We start from the raw sequence: 15,418 nt of genomic DNA on the forward strand, positions 1-15,418 counted from the left end.
AAATGCTGCCATTGAGCCCTGGTCCAGCCAAATAAAATATTTTTTAAAAAAACGACTTTAAAAATTCTGTATTTAAAAAAAAGTTCCCCACTGGAGAACAGCTAACCCTGAGGGCTGCCTCCGTTCCACTGAGGTCTGTGTGCTGGTCACTTCCCAGAGCGCTGAAACTTGGCCCCATCTCAGCTCAGCACTTCATGAGATCAGCTGATTTCTATTCATTACCTCCTAGATGAGCTTGATCTTTTTAGCGTTTAATCGTTCCCCTGCCTGGCAGATGCATGCGTGTGGCTCCCTGGGTTCGGGGCTGGGCCCAGGCCCCCAGTAGGAGAGCTGGTGGGGCTGAGTTACCTGCTTGTCACTGCGTGACTGGTTGGCCGTCTTGCTGTCTCCTAGGTGGCTCTGGCAGACGCCTAATCCCACAGCTGCCGTTTTCCCAGAGAGACTGAAAGAACCATAATCATCGCCTGCTGAAGCCAGCCTGGGCCTGGACACTCTGTGAATACATTATCTTGCAATGTTGGGTTATTCCAGCCAAAGACATTTCAAGTGCCTGTAACTGATTTGTATATATTTATAAAAGTCCATTCAGAAATTGGTCCAGTGATGCACGTGCTTCGCACTGGGTGCCGCCGGAGCCCTTCAGCCTCACCCGCGGACTCAGCGGGATGGCCCACACGGCGCCGGAGAGGATTCGCGACCTCGCTGCCGGAGCAGGCCGTGCTGTCTTTCCCGGGGGCCCGAGGCGTGTCACTGCTGTGGGGGAGGTTTGCTTTGGTTCTTGTTCAGCCCGATCTGTACAGAATGTTCAAAACAGTCTGCACCTTTGATATGATACTGCATTTCCAAAGCCACCCCAATCCAGTTTGTGGATTTTATGTGTCTGTGGCTTAATAATTATAGTAACAACAATAATACCTTTTTCTCTGTTTTGCTTGCAAGGAAACATACCTAAGTTGTTTTTTTTTATCCCCCTCTTTTTCCCTTTGAAGAGAAAATAGTCACATTTTACTACTACTCTAGTTAGAGATTTGTGCTTTTATCTTGAGTAAAAAGTTAAATACTTAAAAGTCACTTACTTGGTAAAGATCAAAGTTTCATTTTCCACGTGGACAGCGAGGAGCCTGGTCTTGTTTGAGTTGAGCTGGCTCAGAGCGCTCCACTGTCCTTTTTCTTCTCTGTTGTCCCTTACCTCCGGTATAAAAGGTGAAACAGCTTCCTCACTCCAAAGGGCTTCAAAAATGAAGTACAAACGGCTCTAGAGTGAAAACGAGCCGTTCTCTTTTCTGCAGTGCAGATGACAGTAAGGAGAGGGAGGGCGCTGGTTCGGTCTAACAGTCATGAAAGGGCTTCTTGTTTTCTTTGAGGAGGGAGTGGATTTTTCTTTCCCTGGTGTTTTATGGGGAGGTGTTTCATTTTTATGCAGTTAACATACTTGGAAGGAAATGGCAACTTATAGATACAACATTAAGAAAACGTTGGCTGTGAAATCTGAGGGAAAATGATTCTGATTTGCCATTTATCAGGAAAACCAAAAGCATTTTTTTTTCTTATAACATTCTGATAATCTACTTCTTTTATCCCTTTTTCCTTCCAAGCCATCTTCATTTTAAAATGGTTGTGCATCTTTTCTAGCCCTTTATCACTTGTGTTATTACCATTTTTCTTCACAGCTTTTTGCCTTACTGACTCACAGTCATTAATGATTTCTGAGAGTTCTCCCAAGCAGTGATAGAGCAAAAGGGCAGTTAAGTCTTGGGCGTGACTGCCAGCACTTCTTTCCCTTAACTCCAGGTCTGTAGTCAGTTCTAAATTAGAACCAGCCCTGCAGTCTGAAATATATTGGCCTAGAACATTTTATCCCAAGTTTTTTTTTTTTTTAAATCCCAGGCATTTTTGAATGGAAAACATTTGTGGGCTTTTACTGAAGGTTATTAAAATAATCATCATAGTAACTTGATATGTTAGTACTTTTTTTTCCCTTTTAGTACATTTCAAGCACAATAATCAGACTTGTCTATCCGTTTTTTTTTTAATGATATGAGTTGCTTACCTGATGCATAAGCTAATCAGTTAATTTAGTTTTCTCTTTAGAGACTTTGAGACTTACAAGATGAGATTGAGAAAAAGCCATTTGCTTGGCCTTTAGAAACATCAGTATCATTAAGACCAACAGATTTTAGATGAAGCTGCTACTGAATTAATAAAATCCCAAGGAAGTAGAGTTACAGAAATAGATTATTAACTGGCAGAGTAATATAAAAGGAAGACAGGTGAAAAAAGTCAGTTTCACTGGTTCGTTGGGTCCAGCTTGTTGCTAATATTAATGACCCTTGTGTCAATTACAGGGACTGGCTGGCATCTGCTGGCAGGGGAGGAGAGACTCTGTTAGGCACAAGGAAAGGAAGTGCCAAAAACGCCTGGACAGTATGACTTGTCACGAGGCCAGGACACAAACACACTTTAAACCCAGCATTCTCCCCTCACAGGTGATCTCAGATCTTACGGAAACCCAGTCAGGTGTACAAAGGAAGGCTGGGGATGCCAGCGGTGCTGGGTCCACCGACCCTCAGCAAGTCCAGAGGACCCGTTACTACCCGGGCACTGACAGACAAGGCCCTGTCCTCCGCTGTCCCTCACTGGGAGGGCGGGGGACCTCAGGATGAGAAGAGGGTCGTAGACAGGGCCTGTCTCCCCTCCAGGGGTGACCCCGTGCAGAAGCACTGGCCCGTCCTCAGGCATCTTGGACCGGAGTCCAACAAAAGGTCAGCAACTTACTATTAAAACAGTTGTTTCAGATCATATTGATCTCTTTCCCTTTTCCTTTTGTCCTTCCACTGTATGACTTGAATCAGTTTTGATTCTATTTGTAAGTTTTTCTCGTCGTTAGGAACCTGCCACTTCTGTTGCGTTCTCTCGGGCAGTGTAGGGGTTCAGCCTCCTGGTTTTTCACCCTCCTGCAGGCACTGTGGGGCTCTGAGGGCCAGCGGGTCCGTGTCACTCACCTTGCTGCATGATGGTCGGTAGCCGATCTGTTCCGGCATTCACTCCCAGGTTAATTTTCTGTGTTGAAACTGTGCACATGTGCTTTCCAGAATAAAATGTCTGAATTTACTTGCTGTGTCTCCATTTCCTCCTGTCTGCTGGGTGTTTTCTAAGGGAAGAACATACACGATAAGTCAGTAGGTGTGTTTTGCAAGCTGTTCTTAAGTGTCAGCTGTCGTCAGGATGAGGGGCGGGCAGGGTTTCCTCCCAAGCACCCAGGTCTTCTCCCCCAGACTACAGAACCTTAGTGTGCCGGACCACGAGTGCTCGCGGTCCTGCCCAACTCCTGCCCGGGAGGAGCGGTAGGAGCGTTTGAACGGGGACGGGATTTATAGACACCGTCTCAGTCCCACTCGCTCTCCGTGTGCTCTCGCCCAAGGTACCGGAGCCAGCCCCGACTCCCCAGTACAGAGCTACCACACAGGCCAGCCCTGCTTTGTCAGGAAAGGCATCCTCTGCAGTTACCTGTAGCTATTTGTGAAGGGCAGTGTGTTCACCGACGTGAATTCTTCCCCTCTCCCGGTAGGCTGGGGCTCTGTGGGTCTGCCCTTCCTCAGTCCCCGATGGTGCCAGGCAGGGAGGGGTCGGCCTCCGGGTGCCCAGTTGGGAGCGGGCTGCCTCAGTGGGCGCTCGTGTCTGCCCCTCCGCCCGGCCCTGCCCTCTCTAGCTGGCGGAGCACAACTCACCGTGCTTTGCATGGTGCTTTGCTGCTGCCTCCTCGGGCTGGGAGGCTCGGGTGTGGCGTCTCCTCTCCATCACGGTGAAGAAGCCCTTGGAAAATAAGGGCTTGCATCTTCCTTCTCCCATCATCTGTAAAACCTGACATAGACCCAGTCCACAAGTCCATTAGCCATGGTGCTTTGTAAGCATCTCCTTGTCCTGGTGAGTCTCAGACACACAGAACCGTCTCTGCAGATTTCGGGAGAAGCAGAGTGAATGCACAGACCCAAGGTGCATTGCGGAGTCCATTCCAGCTTGTGAGCTTATTTCCGGTCTTGAACAAACCTCTGCCCATCTGTTTTTCCCTCTGAAGGCCCCACACTCATAACACACCAGGTGTTGCTGGTGGGGGAACAGCAGCGGTCTGACCATTGCAAGAACAGACGGCAAGTTGACAGTGCCTTGTCCAGGGGGAAGGAGATTAGGTTTTGCTTTTCATGTTACTCACCCTCTTTACTCCAGACTCTTGCTTACCCAAGAACACGTTTTTCTGGGGTTCTTAAGTGCCGTCGTCCATCTAGGAACTAGAGGCGCAGCAGCCCACAGACAAAATGCTTGGCCTCTGGGTGCCTCCTGGTGGGGGAGATAGTGCATAAACACAGAAGTATATTTCTGATCTAATGGCAGCTAGTGATGAGATAAAGGTTCTTGGGACAGAGGATGAGGGCTGTGATGCCTCAGCTGCGGTGATCACAGGAGGCATCTTCAAAAGAGGTACGCTTTGAAGTCACACAGAGCGGGGAGTGCTGGCCTGGGGCATTCCAGGCAGAGGGCAGAGACTGTGCTCCCAGGGCCCTGGCTTACGATGGGTGGAGAATGGAGTCCCACAGGGATCTGTCTTCCCACCAGAGGACAAGCCAGGCTGCTGCTGGGGCGGCCCCGTAGTCTATGCAGGGAGATGTCCTACACCATCTGGTCCACGCAGGGTGTTATCAGAGTCAGTGTGGCAGGTCTGAGCCCCGGCCCCAATTCACAACAGGCCGTGTAACGTAGGCTGAGTGGTTTAACCTCTCTGTGTCCATTCCCCATCTGTAAAGTAGGGATAACAGCAGCCACTTGAATACAGTGAGGACTGAACAGGTTAACAGTGGAACAGTGTATGGTGCTCTGTAAACATGATAATGAAGTGTGAGGCGGGGCTGTCCAAGAGCGAGGCTGGTGGGTCACCTCTGGTTTGGTAGGTGAGAATTAGCAAAGCGGAGAGATCTCCCCCAAGCTCTAGTCTTTGTCAACAGCGGTACTGCCCTTGCAGTGGGTTCCTATCATCTGATGAGAACTGATGTGCAAAGCAAGTGTATATAACACATTTCAGGAGACGAAAACCATGCTTATCACATAGGACATGCACTGCTATTTAACATTTTTAGTTTCTTCTAATTGAATGGAGAAGGCAATGGCACCCCACTCAAGTACTCTGGCCTGGGAAATCCCATGGATGGAGGAGCCTGGTAGGCTGCAGTCCATGGGGTCGCTAGGAGTCAGACACGACTGTGTAACTTTCAAGTAGACAACCTGAGCAACTTCCCTTTCACTTTTCACTTTCATGCATTGGAGAAGGAAATGGCAAGCCACTCCAGTGTTCTTGCCTGGTGAATTCCATGGACAGAGGAGTCTGTCTGGCTACAGTCTATTGAGCCACAAAGAGACATGACTGAGCGACTTAAATTAGTCAGCAGCAGAGCTAGATGATCGATGTTATAGTTGTGGAGGCCTGGAGTCAGCCCGCTTACTTAGATCCCCTCCATGGAGGGAATGCGGTGGAGGCGTGGAGTCCAGCACTTGGGGGTGAGTTGGGAGAAACAAGACCAGAGCTGAGCTCACAAGCCCCGCCTACTGTCCTATTCACACCCTCCCTACTTTGGTCACTGGAAAAGTTAAAGGTTAATGGGGCAACTTGACCAGTGATTGGGTCCATTGAACTATGTGAAGGTTGACATTCCTCATGAGCTCTGATGGAGGAGGGAGAGGCTAGGACTCATATGCAATCGTGAGTGTACACTGATAAAAGTAGGTGCCTTGGATTGCAGGGCGGATGATGTTGGAGGCTGCTGCTGCTAAGTCGCTTCAGTCGTGTTGGACTCTGTGTGACCCCAGAGACAGCAGCCCACCAGGCTCCCCGTCCCTGGGATTCTCCAGGCAAGAGCACTGGAGTGGGTTGCCATTGCCTTCTCCGCGGAGGCTGCTAGTTATAGTTATGTACTTAGTTCTGGTCCTGCAAGTTCGACCTGAAACCTTCTGAGTCTTCCCTCACCAGCAGAGGGAGGTCTACCTTAAGAAGCCAGGTTCATCCCCTGGGGCTGAAGCTAGGAGGTTGGAGTCTGGGTCCCCAGTGCATCCTCAGCTGTGTCCACGGGTGAGAGAGGTTTAAGGGTGTCTGAGTATTTCTGGCAAAGTGTCGGGCAACTGTAAAATAGGATGAAATTGTCAGGACAACCACTTCAGGGCTCTGAAAGTTGACCCAAGGCAAGTAAATGAAAAAGAATTGAGATGCAACTGTTTATGGAAAGATGGCTGAACTTCCAGAAAGAACACTAAGTATTTCACCTGGAGCTGCTTCATTTTCTCCCTCATTCCTAGCTTAGAGTGCTGCCAGGGTGAAGGTGTCTTTAAAAAGCTAGCAGCTTCATTGTTGGGCTTGCTCTGCAGGGAAAGGTGAAAAACTCCTGTTCAGTGGCATTGTCTGTAAAAATAGCAAACTTGATAGAACGAGAAAGGAGAAAGCTTGGGGTGGGTGGCAGACTCTAGAGAAATTTACCAAGGAACTCCTGGAAAAGAGCCAGAGAGGTTCCACACATCCCTGGTAGGGAGGCCATGTGCACACACAGGGGCGACCCAGGGATTCAAGCTCTGTACTGGGAAGTATCAGAAGTTGGGACAGACTTGGAAACACACTGAATTTTGAATAGGCTTCCCCACTAGCCACCAGAGCTATAGGCAAAGATTGAGATGTTTGGGCAGAACCTCTAACCGGGCATTGCCTGACTTGTATGCTATGTAGACCTAAGGGCAATCTCTTCGGAAGTTTTTATTTTACAAAAAACAAAATATAAGTTAAACTGAGAAGAGACATCATGGGTTACATACCATGGAGAAGATCAGATCAGATCAGTCGCTCAGTCGTGTCCAACTCTTTGCGACCCCATGAAACGCAGCATGCCAGGCCTCCCTGTCCATCACCAACTCCCGGAGTTCACTGAGACTCACGTCCATCAAGTCAGTGATGCCATCCAGCCATCTCATCCTCTGTCGTCCCCTTCTCCTGCCCCCAATCCCTCCCAGCATCAGAGTCTTTTCCAATGAGTCAACTCTTCGCATGAGGTGGCCAAAGTCCTGGAGCCTCAGCTTTAGCATCATTCCTTCCAAAGAAATCCCAGGGCTGATCTCCTTCAGAATGGACTGGTTGGATCTCCTTGCAGTCCAAGGGACTCTCAAGAGTCTTCTCCAACACCACACTTCAAAAGCATCAATTCTTCGGTGCTCAGCCTTCTTCACAGTCCAACTCTCACATCCATACATGACCACAGGAAAAACCATAGCCTTGACTAGACGAACCTTTGTTGGCAAAGTAATGTCTCTGCTTTTCAATATGCTATCTAGGTTGGTCATAACTTGCCTTCCAAGGAGTAAGCGTCTTTTAATTTCATGGCTGCAGTCACCATCTGTAGTGATTTTGGAGCCCAGAAAAATAAAGTCTGTCACTGTTTCCACTGTTTCCCCATCTATTTCCCATGAAGTGGTGGGACCTGATGCCATGGTCTTCGTTTTCTGAATGTTGAGCTTTAAGCCAACTTTTTCACTCTCCACTTTCACTTTCATCAAGAGGCTTTTGAGTTCCTCTTCACTTTCTGCCATAAGGGTGGTGTCATCTGCATATCTGAGGTTATTGATATTTCTCCCAGCAATCTTGATTCCATTTTGGTTTCTTCCAGTCCAGCGTTTCTCATGATGTACTCTGCATATAAGTTAAATAATCAGGGTGACAATATACAGCCTTAATGAACTCCTTTTCCTATTTGGAACCAGTCTGTTGTTCCATGTCCAATTCTAACTCCTTTTCCTATTTGGAACCAGTCTGTTGTTCCATGTCCAATTCTAACTGTTGCTTCCTGACCTGCATACAAATTTCTCAAGAGGCAGATCAGGTGTTCTGTTATTCCCATCTCTTTCAGAATTTTCCACAGTTTATTGTGATCCACACAGTCAAAGGCTTTGGCATAGTCAATAAAGCAGAAATAGTTGTTTTTCTGGAACTCTCTTGCTTTTTCTATGATCCAGCGGATGTTGGCAATTGATCTCTGGTTCCTCTGCCTTTTCTAAAACCAGCTTGAACATCAGGAAGTTCACGGTTCACATATTGCTGAAGCCTGGCTTGGAGAATTTTGAGCATTACTTTACTAGCGTGTGAGATGAGTGCAATTGTGCGGTAGTTTGAGCATTCTTTGGCATTGCCTTTCTTTGGGATTGGAATGAAAACTGACCTTTTCCAGTCCTGTGGCCACTGCTGAGTTTTCCAAATTTGCTGGCATATTGAGTGCAGCACTTTCACAGCATCATCTTTCAGAATTTGGAATAGCTGAACTGGAATTCCATCACCTCCACTAGCTTTGTTCGTAGTGATGCTTTCTAAGGCCCACTTGACTTCACATTCCAGGATGTCTGGCTCTAGGTCAGTGATCACAGCATCATGATTATCTGGGTCGTGAAGATTTTTTGGACAGTTCTTCTGTGTATTCTTGCCATCTCTTCTTAATATCTTCTGCTTCTGTTAGGTCCATACCATTTCTGTCCTTTATCGAGCTCATCTTTGCATGGAGAAGATAGTTTCTACAAATTGAGTATAGGCTATTTACTAACAATGAAACAATAACAGCATCAGGGGGAGGGGATCAGAATCCACAGTTACTACAATATATTAGCTAAAATGTCCAGTTTTCAACAAAAAATGAAAACCAAAATTAAAAATACGGTACCATTTGTGTGTGTGTGTGTCTTCAGTCGCTGAGTCATGACCAACTCCTTGCGACCCCATGGACTGTAGCCCATCAGGCTCCTCTGTCCATCGGATCCCCCAGGCAAGAATACTGCAGCAGGTTGCATTTATTTCCAGCTCCAGGGGTTCTTCCCGACCCAGGAATCTCACCGGCACCTCTTACGTCTCCTGCATTGGCAGGCGGATTCTTTATCACTAGTACCACCTGGGAAGCCCCTAAATCCCCATAAGTTATGCAAAAATTGACTCAAAATGGATCATGTAAAATATAAAACTTTAGGAAAAAAATAGAGAATCTTTAATGTCCAGGGCTAGGTAAAGGAAGTGTAGATATGACATCAGAAGCAGAATCCATAAAAGGAAAAACTGACAAATTAGACCTCGTCAAAATGTAGCTACTGCTACTGGAGAGGAGCGGTGAAATTGCTCCAGAAAGAATGAAGAGGCGGAGCCAAAGCGGAAACAATGCCTGGGTGTGGATGTGACTGGTGATAGAAGCAAGGCCCGATGCTGTAAAGAACAGTATTGCATAGGAACCTGGAATGTTAGGTCCATGAATCAAAGCAAATTGGAAGTGGGCCAACAGGAGGTGGCAAGAGTGAACATTGTCATTTTAGGAATCAGTGAACTCAGATGGATGGGAATGGGCGAAATTAATCCAGATGACCATTATATATACTACTGTGGGCAAGAATCCCTTAGAAGAACTGGAGTAGCCCTCATAGTCAACAAAAGAGTCTGAAATGCAGTTCTCATGTGCAATCTCAAAAACAACAGAATGATTTTGGTTCGTTTCCAAAGCAAACCATTCAATATCACAGTAATCCAAGTCTCTGCCCCAACCACTAACGTTGAAGAAGCTGAAGTTGAATGGTTCTATGATGACCTAAAAGACCTTCTAGAACTAACACCAAAAAAAAGATGTCTGTTTCATCACAGGACTGGAATACAAAAGTAAGAACTCAGGAGATATCTGGAGTAACAGGCAAGTTTGGCCTTGGAGTTCAAAATGAAACAGGGCAAAGGCTAACAGAGAACGCACTGGTCATAGCAAACACCTTTCAACAACACAAGAGATGACTCTACACATGGACATCACCAGATGGTCAATATGGAAATAAGGTTGATTATATTCTTTGCAACCAAAAATAGAGAAGCTCTATACAGTCAGCAAAAACAAGACCTGACTCAGATCATCAGCTCCTTATTGCAAAATGCAGACTTAAGTTGAAGAAAGTAAGGAAAACCACTAGGCCTTTCAGGTATGACCTAAATCAAATCCCTTATGATTTTACAGTGGAAGTGACAAATAGATCAAAGGAATAGATCTGGTAGACAGAGTGCCTGAAAACCTATGGATGGAGGTTCCTAACACTGTACAGGAGGTGGTGAACAAAATCATCCCCAAGAAAAACAAATGCAAGAAGGCAAAGTGGCTGTCTGTGGAGGCCTTACAGACAGCTGAGAAGTGAAAGGCATAGGAGAAAGGGAAAGATATAGCCAACTGCAGAGGTGCAAAGAAAAGCAAGGAGAGAAGAAAGCCTTCTCAGATGAATGGTGCAAAGAAACAGAGGAAAAGAGTAGAACGACAGACTAGAGATCTCAAGAAAATTAGATCAAGGGAGTGTTTCCTGTAAAGATGGACAAAGGACAGAAACGGTAAAAGCCTAACAGAAGCAGAAGAGATTTTAAGAAGAGGTGGCAAGAATACACGGGAGAACTATACAGGAAAGGTCTTAATGACCCGGATAACCACGATGGTGTGATCACTAACCTAGAGCCAGACATCCTGGAGTGTGAAGTTGAGTGGGCCTTAGGAAGCATTATTACAAGCAAAGCTAGTGGAGGTGATGGAATTCCAGCTGAGCTGTTTAAAATCCTAAAAAAGGATGCTATGAAAGTGCTGCACTCAGTATGCCAGCAAATTTGAAAAACTCAGCAGTGGCCACAGGACTGGAAAAGGTCAGTTTTCATTCCAATCCCAAAGAAGGGCAATGCCAAAGAATGTTCAAGCTACCATTCATTGCTTTGCATTCTAGCAAGGTAATGCTAAAAATCCATCAAGTTAGGCTACAACAGTACGTGCATTTCCAGATGTACTAGCTGAATTTAGAAAAGGCAGAGGAACCAGAGATCAAATTGCCAACATCCATTGGATCATCAAGAGAATTTCAGACAAAACAACTACTTCCACGTCACTGACTACGCTAAAGCCTTTGTGTGGATTACAACAAACTAGAAAATTCTTAGAGATGGGAATACCTGACCACCTAACCTGCCTCCTGAGAAACCTGTTTGAAGGTCAAGAAGCAACAGAACTGGACATGAACAATAGCTGGTTCAAAATTGGGAAAGGAGTATGTCAAGGCTGTATATTGTCGCCCTGCTTATTTAACTTATATACAGAGTCCATCATGTGAAATGCTGGGCTGGATGAAGCTCAAGCTGGAATCAAGGTTGCAAGGAGAAATATCAACCTCAGATATGCAGATGATACCACTCTAATGGCAGAAAGCGAAGAGGAACTAAAAAACCTCCTGATGAAATTGAAAGAGGAGAGTGAAAATGCTGGTTTAAAAAACTCAACATTCAGAAAAACTAAGATCATGGCATCCGGTCCCATTACTTCACAGCAAATAGATGGGGAAAAAATGGAAACAGTAACAGGCTTTACTTTTTGGGCTCCAAAATCACTGTGGATGGTGACTGCAGCCATGAAATTAAAAAACACTTTTTCCTTGGACAAAAAGTTATGACACACCTAGACAGCATATTAAAAAGCAGAGCTATCACTTTGCTGACAAAGGTCCATCTAGTCAAAGCTATGGTTTTTCCAGTAGTCATGTATGGATGTGAGAGTTGGACTATAAAGAAAGCTGAGCGCCAAAGAATTGATGCTTTTGAACTTTGGTGTTGGAGAAGACTCTTGACTCCCTTGGACTGCAAGGAGATCAAACCAGTCAATCTTAAAGGAAATCAGTCCTCAATATTCATTGGAAGGACTGATGCTGAAGCTCCAATACTTTGGCCACCTAATGCAAAGAACCAACTCATTGGAAAAGACCTTGATGCTGGGAAAGATTGAAGGCAAAAGGAGAAGAAGGCGGCAGAGGATGAGATGGTTAGATAGCATCACCAATTCAGTGGACACGAGTTTCCGTGAACTCCAGAAGATAGTGAAGGACAGGGAAACCTGGCGTGCTACAGTCCATGGCATTGCAAAGAGGCGGACACAACTTAGCGACTGAACAATGACAACAAGATGTAAAACACCAGTTCTTCTGTGCTCACCCTTCTTTATGGCCCTGGTGGTTCAGTGGCTCAATGCCAGGGGCCCAGGGTTGATTCCTGGTCTGGAAACTAGATTCCACCTGTCGCAAAAGAAGATCAAAAATTCTGCGTGCTGCAACTGAGGCCCCATGCAGTCAAAAAAATTTATTTTTTTTAATGTAAAACTCTGGCTGCTCTGTGGAAGACAGTCAAGAGGAAGAAAAGGGAAGCTACAGAGGTGGAGAAAATATTTGCAAACCACATATCCAACAAAGGACTACTTTCTAGAATATATAAAGAACTCCCAAAATTCAACAGTAAAGGCAAAACAAAACCCCAAACCACACAGTCCAATTAGAAAATGAGCAGAAGACAGGAACAGACATTTCACTGAAGAAGATTTACAGATTTCACATAAGCACGCTGAAAGATGTTGAACATCTTTAGCCATTAAGGAAATGCAAATTAAAACCACAGTGAGGGATGTCCGTGGTAGTCCAGTGGTAAACAATCTGCCTTTCAATGCAGAGGACGTGGGTTCGATCCCTGGTCTGGGAGGATCCCACAGGGCGCAGGGCACCTAAGCCCATGGGCCTTAACTAGAGAACCCGTGCCGTGACTAAGACCTGATGCAACCAAATAAATAAATAAACCACAATGAGATGTCACTGCACACCTACCAGAATCACTAAAATTACAAAAGAATAGTGACTATCAAATGCTAGTAAGGACACAGAGAAAATGAGTTACCCATACATTGCTGGGGGGATGTAAAATGGCACACATACTCTGGAAACAGTGTGGAATTGCTTATAAAACTAAATGTGCAATTACCATACAACCAGAAATCCCAGAGAAATAAAAATGTATGTTCACATAAAAACCTGTGCACGGGCTTGCCTGGTGGCTCAGTGGTTAAGAATCAGCCTGCCAATGCAGGGGACACAGGTTCAATCCCTGGTCCAGAAAGATACCACGTGCCGTGAAGCAACTAAGCCCCGTGTGCTACAGCTATTAAGCCTGTGCTCCAGAGCCCGGGAGCCACAACAAGAGAAGCCACAGCAATGAGAAGCCCTCACACGGCAACTGGAGAGTGGCCCCTGCTCATTGCAACTAGAGAAAGTCATGAAGACACAGCACAGCCAGAGATAAAATAAAAAATAGACAAATAAATCTTAAAACAAGAAGAAAAAAACCTATGCATGAATGTTCATAGCAGCTTTATTTTGTAATAATCAAAACCCAGAAATGATTCGACATGTTCTTTAGTGGGTGAATGGATGGTTCAACAAATTGTGTGTGTTAGTCGGTTTGGGATGCTATAACAAATTACCATAGGCAGGCAGGCAGGCTTATAAACAACAGAAACTTATTTCTCACATTTTGGGTGGGAAGTCCAAGATCCAGGCTCCAGCAGACCTGACGTCTGATGAGAGCCTGCTTCCTATTCTGGAATTTCATTTGTTGTTGTTGTTAAGGCACTAAGTCATGTCCAACTCTGCGGTCCCACGGATGTAGCCCACAAGGGTCCTCTGTCCATGGGATTTCCCAGGCAAGAGTACTGGAGTGGGTTGCCATTTCCTTCTCCAGGGGGTCTTCCCAATCCAGGGATTGAACACGTGTCTCCTGCATTGGCAGGCAGATTCTTTTCTGCTGAGCCACCAGGAAAGCCTGGAGTTTCTGAAAAGGAGTACATCAAGGCTATATATTGTCACTCTGCTTATTTAACTTATATGCAGAGTACATCATGAGAAACGCTGGACTGGAAGAAACCAAAATGGAATCAAGACTGCCGGGAGAAATATCAATAACCTCAGATATGCAGATGACACCACCCTTATGGCAGAAAGTGAAGAGGAACTCAAAAGCCTCTTGATGAAAGTGAAAGTGGAGAGTGAAAAAGTTAGCTTGAAGCTCAACATTCAGAAAACAAAGATCATGGCATTGGGTCCCATCACTTCATGGGAAATAGATGGGGAAACAGTGGAAACAGTGTCAGACTTTATTTTGGGGGGCTCCAAAATCACTGCAGATGGTGACTGCAGCCATGAAATTAAAAGACACTTACTCCTTGGAAGGAAAGTTATGACCAACCTAGATAGCATATTCAAAAGCAGAGACATTACTTTGCCAATGAAGGTTCGTCTAGTCAAGGCTATGGTTTTTCCAGTGGTCATGTATGGATGTGAGAGTTGGACTGTGAAGAAGGCTGAGCGTTGAAGAATTGATGCTTTTGAACTGTGGTTTTGGAGAAGACTCTTGAGAGTCCCTTGGACTGCAAGGAGATCCAACCAGTCCATTCTGAAGGAGATCAGCCCTGGGATTTCTTTGGAAGGAATGATGCTAAAGCTGAAACTCCAGTACTTTGGCCACCTCATGCGAAGAGTTGACTCATTGGAAGAGACTCTGATGCTGGGAGGGATTGGGGGCAGGAGGAGAAGGGGATGACAGAGGATGAGATGGCTGGATGGCATCATTGACTCGATGGACGTGAGTCTGAGTGAACTCCGGGAATTGGTGATGGACAGGGAGGCCTGGCGTGCTGCGATTCATGGGGTCGCAAAGAGTTGGACACGACTGAGTGACTGAACTGAACTGAACTGAATCCCATTCTTTAGTGTCCTGCCTTCATGACCAAATCATTTTCCAAAGGTCCCGCCTCTAAATACTGTTATAGTGGGTTAAGTTTCTCCATATGGCAACACAAAAATTTAATCTACATCACTGTGGTACACTCATAACATGAAACACTCTTCAGTAATAAAAAGGAATACGTTCTTTTTTCTTGGCCATGCCACACAGCATGTGGGATCTTAGTTCCCCAAACAGGGATCAAACCTACGCCCCCTGCACTGAAAGGTGAAGTCTTAAACCACTGGGCCACAAGGGAAGTCCCAGAAACAAACTCGTTTTTAATTATATTTTTTCTTGAAGTATAGTTATTTATAATGTTGTGTTAGTTTCTGGACAGCAAGTGATTCAATTTATATATATATATATATTATATAATAGAATATGATATATATTCTTTCCATTATTGTTTATTATAGGATATTGACTATAGTTCCCTATGATGTACAGTAAGACCTTGTGCAGTAGTTTGCATGTATAGTAGTTTGTACCTGCTAATCCCGTAACTCCCAATTTATCTCTTCTCACACCTCTTTCGTGCTTTCCTGATGGCTCAGATGGTAAAGAATCTGCCTGTCATGCAGGAGACCCAGGTTCCAACCTTGGGTCAGGAAAATCCCCTAGAGCAGGATGGCTACCCATTCCAGTATTATTGCTTGGAGAATTCCAGGGAGAGAGGAGCCTGGCAGGCTATTGTCCGTGGGGTTGCAAAGAACTGGCCGTGATAGAGCAACTAACGCTTTCACTGCCTATTCCCCTTCAGTA

At 45.5% G+C, this 15,418-nt stretch overlaps 1 protein-coding gene and 1 long non-coding RNA gene across 6 annotated transcripts in view; one reads left to right on the plus strand and one right to left on the minus strand.

The window, feature by feature from the left end:
- Positions 1-3,111, plus strand: part of TMEM248 (transmembrane protein 248) — a 42,331-nt gene extending 39,220 nt beyond the window's left edge. For 4 of the 5 annotated variants that reach the window (XM_024984781.2, XM_005224880.4, XM_059881257.1 and 1 more), the window contains one exon: positions 394-3,111. In XM_024984781.2, coding sequence (XP_024840549.1) covers positions 394-414 — 21 coding nt within the window. In that variant the 3' untranslated portion in view covers positions 415-3,111. 5 annotated transcript variants of the gene reach the window in all.
- Positions 1,831-15,120, minus strand: LOC101904536 (uncharacterized). The gene is made up of 2 exons (XR_001495103.3): positions 3,729-15,120; positions 1,831-3,151 (listed from the first exon to the last, which is right to left on the minus strand). It is a non-coding gene; the product is annotated as an uncharacterized lncRNA (long non-coding RNA).
- Between the last annotated feature and the right edge of the window lie 298 nt (positions 15,121-15,418).

This window comes from Bos taurus, chromosome 25, assembly GCF_002263795.3.
Source record: "Bos taurus isolate L1 Dominette 01449 registration number 42190680 breed Hereford chromosome 25, ARS-UCD2.0, whole genome shotgun sequence".
NCBI classification, from domain to species: Eukaryota; Metazoa; Chordata; class Mammalia; order Artiodactyla; family Bovidae; genus Bos; species Bos taurus.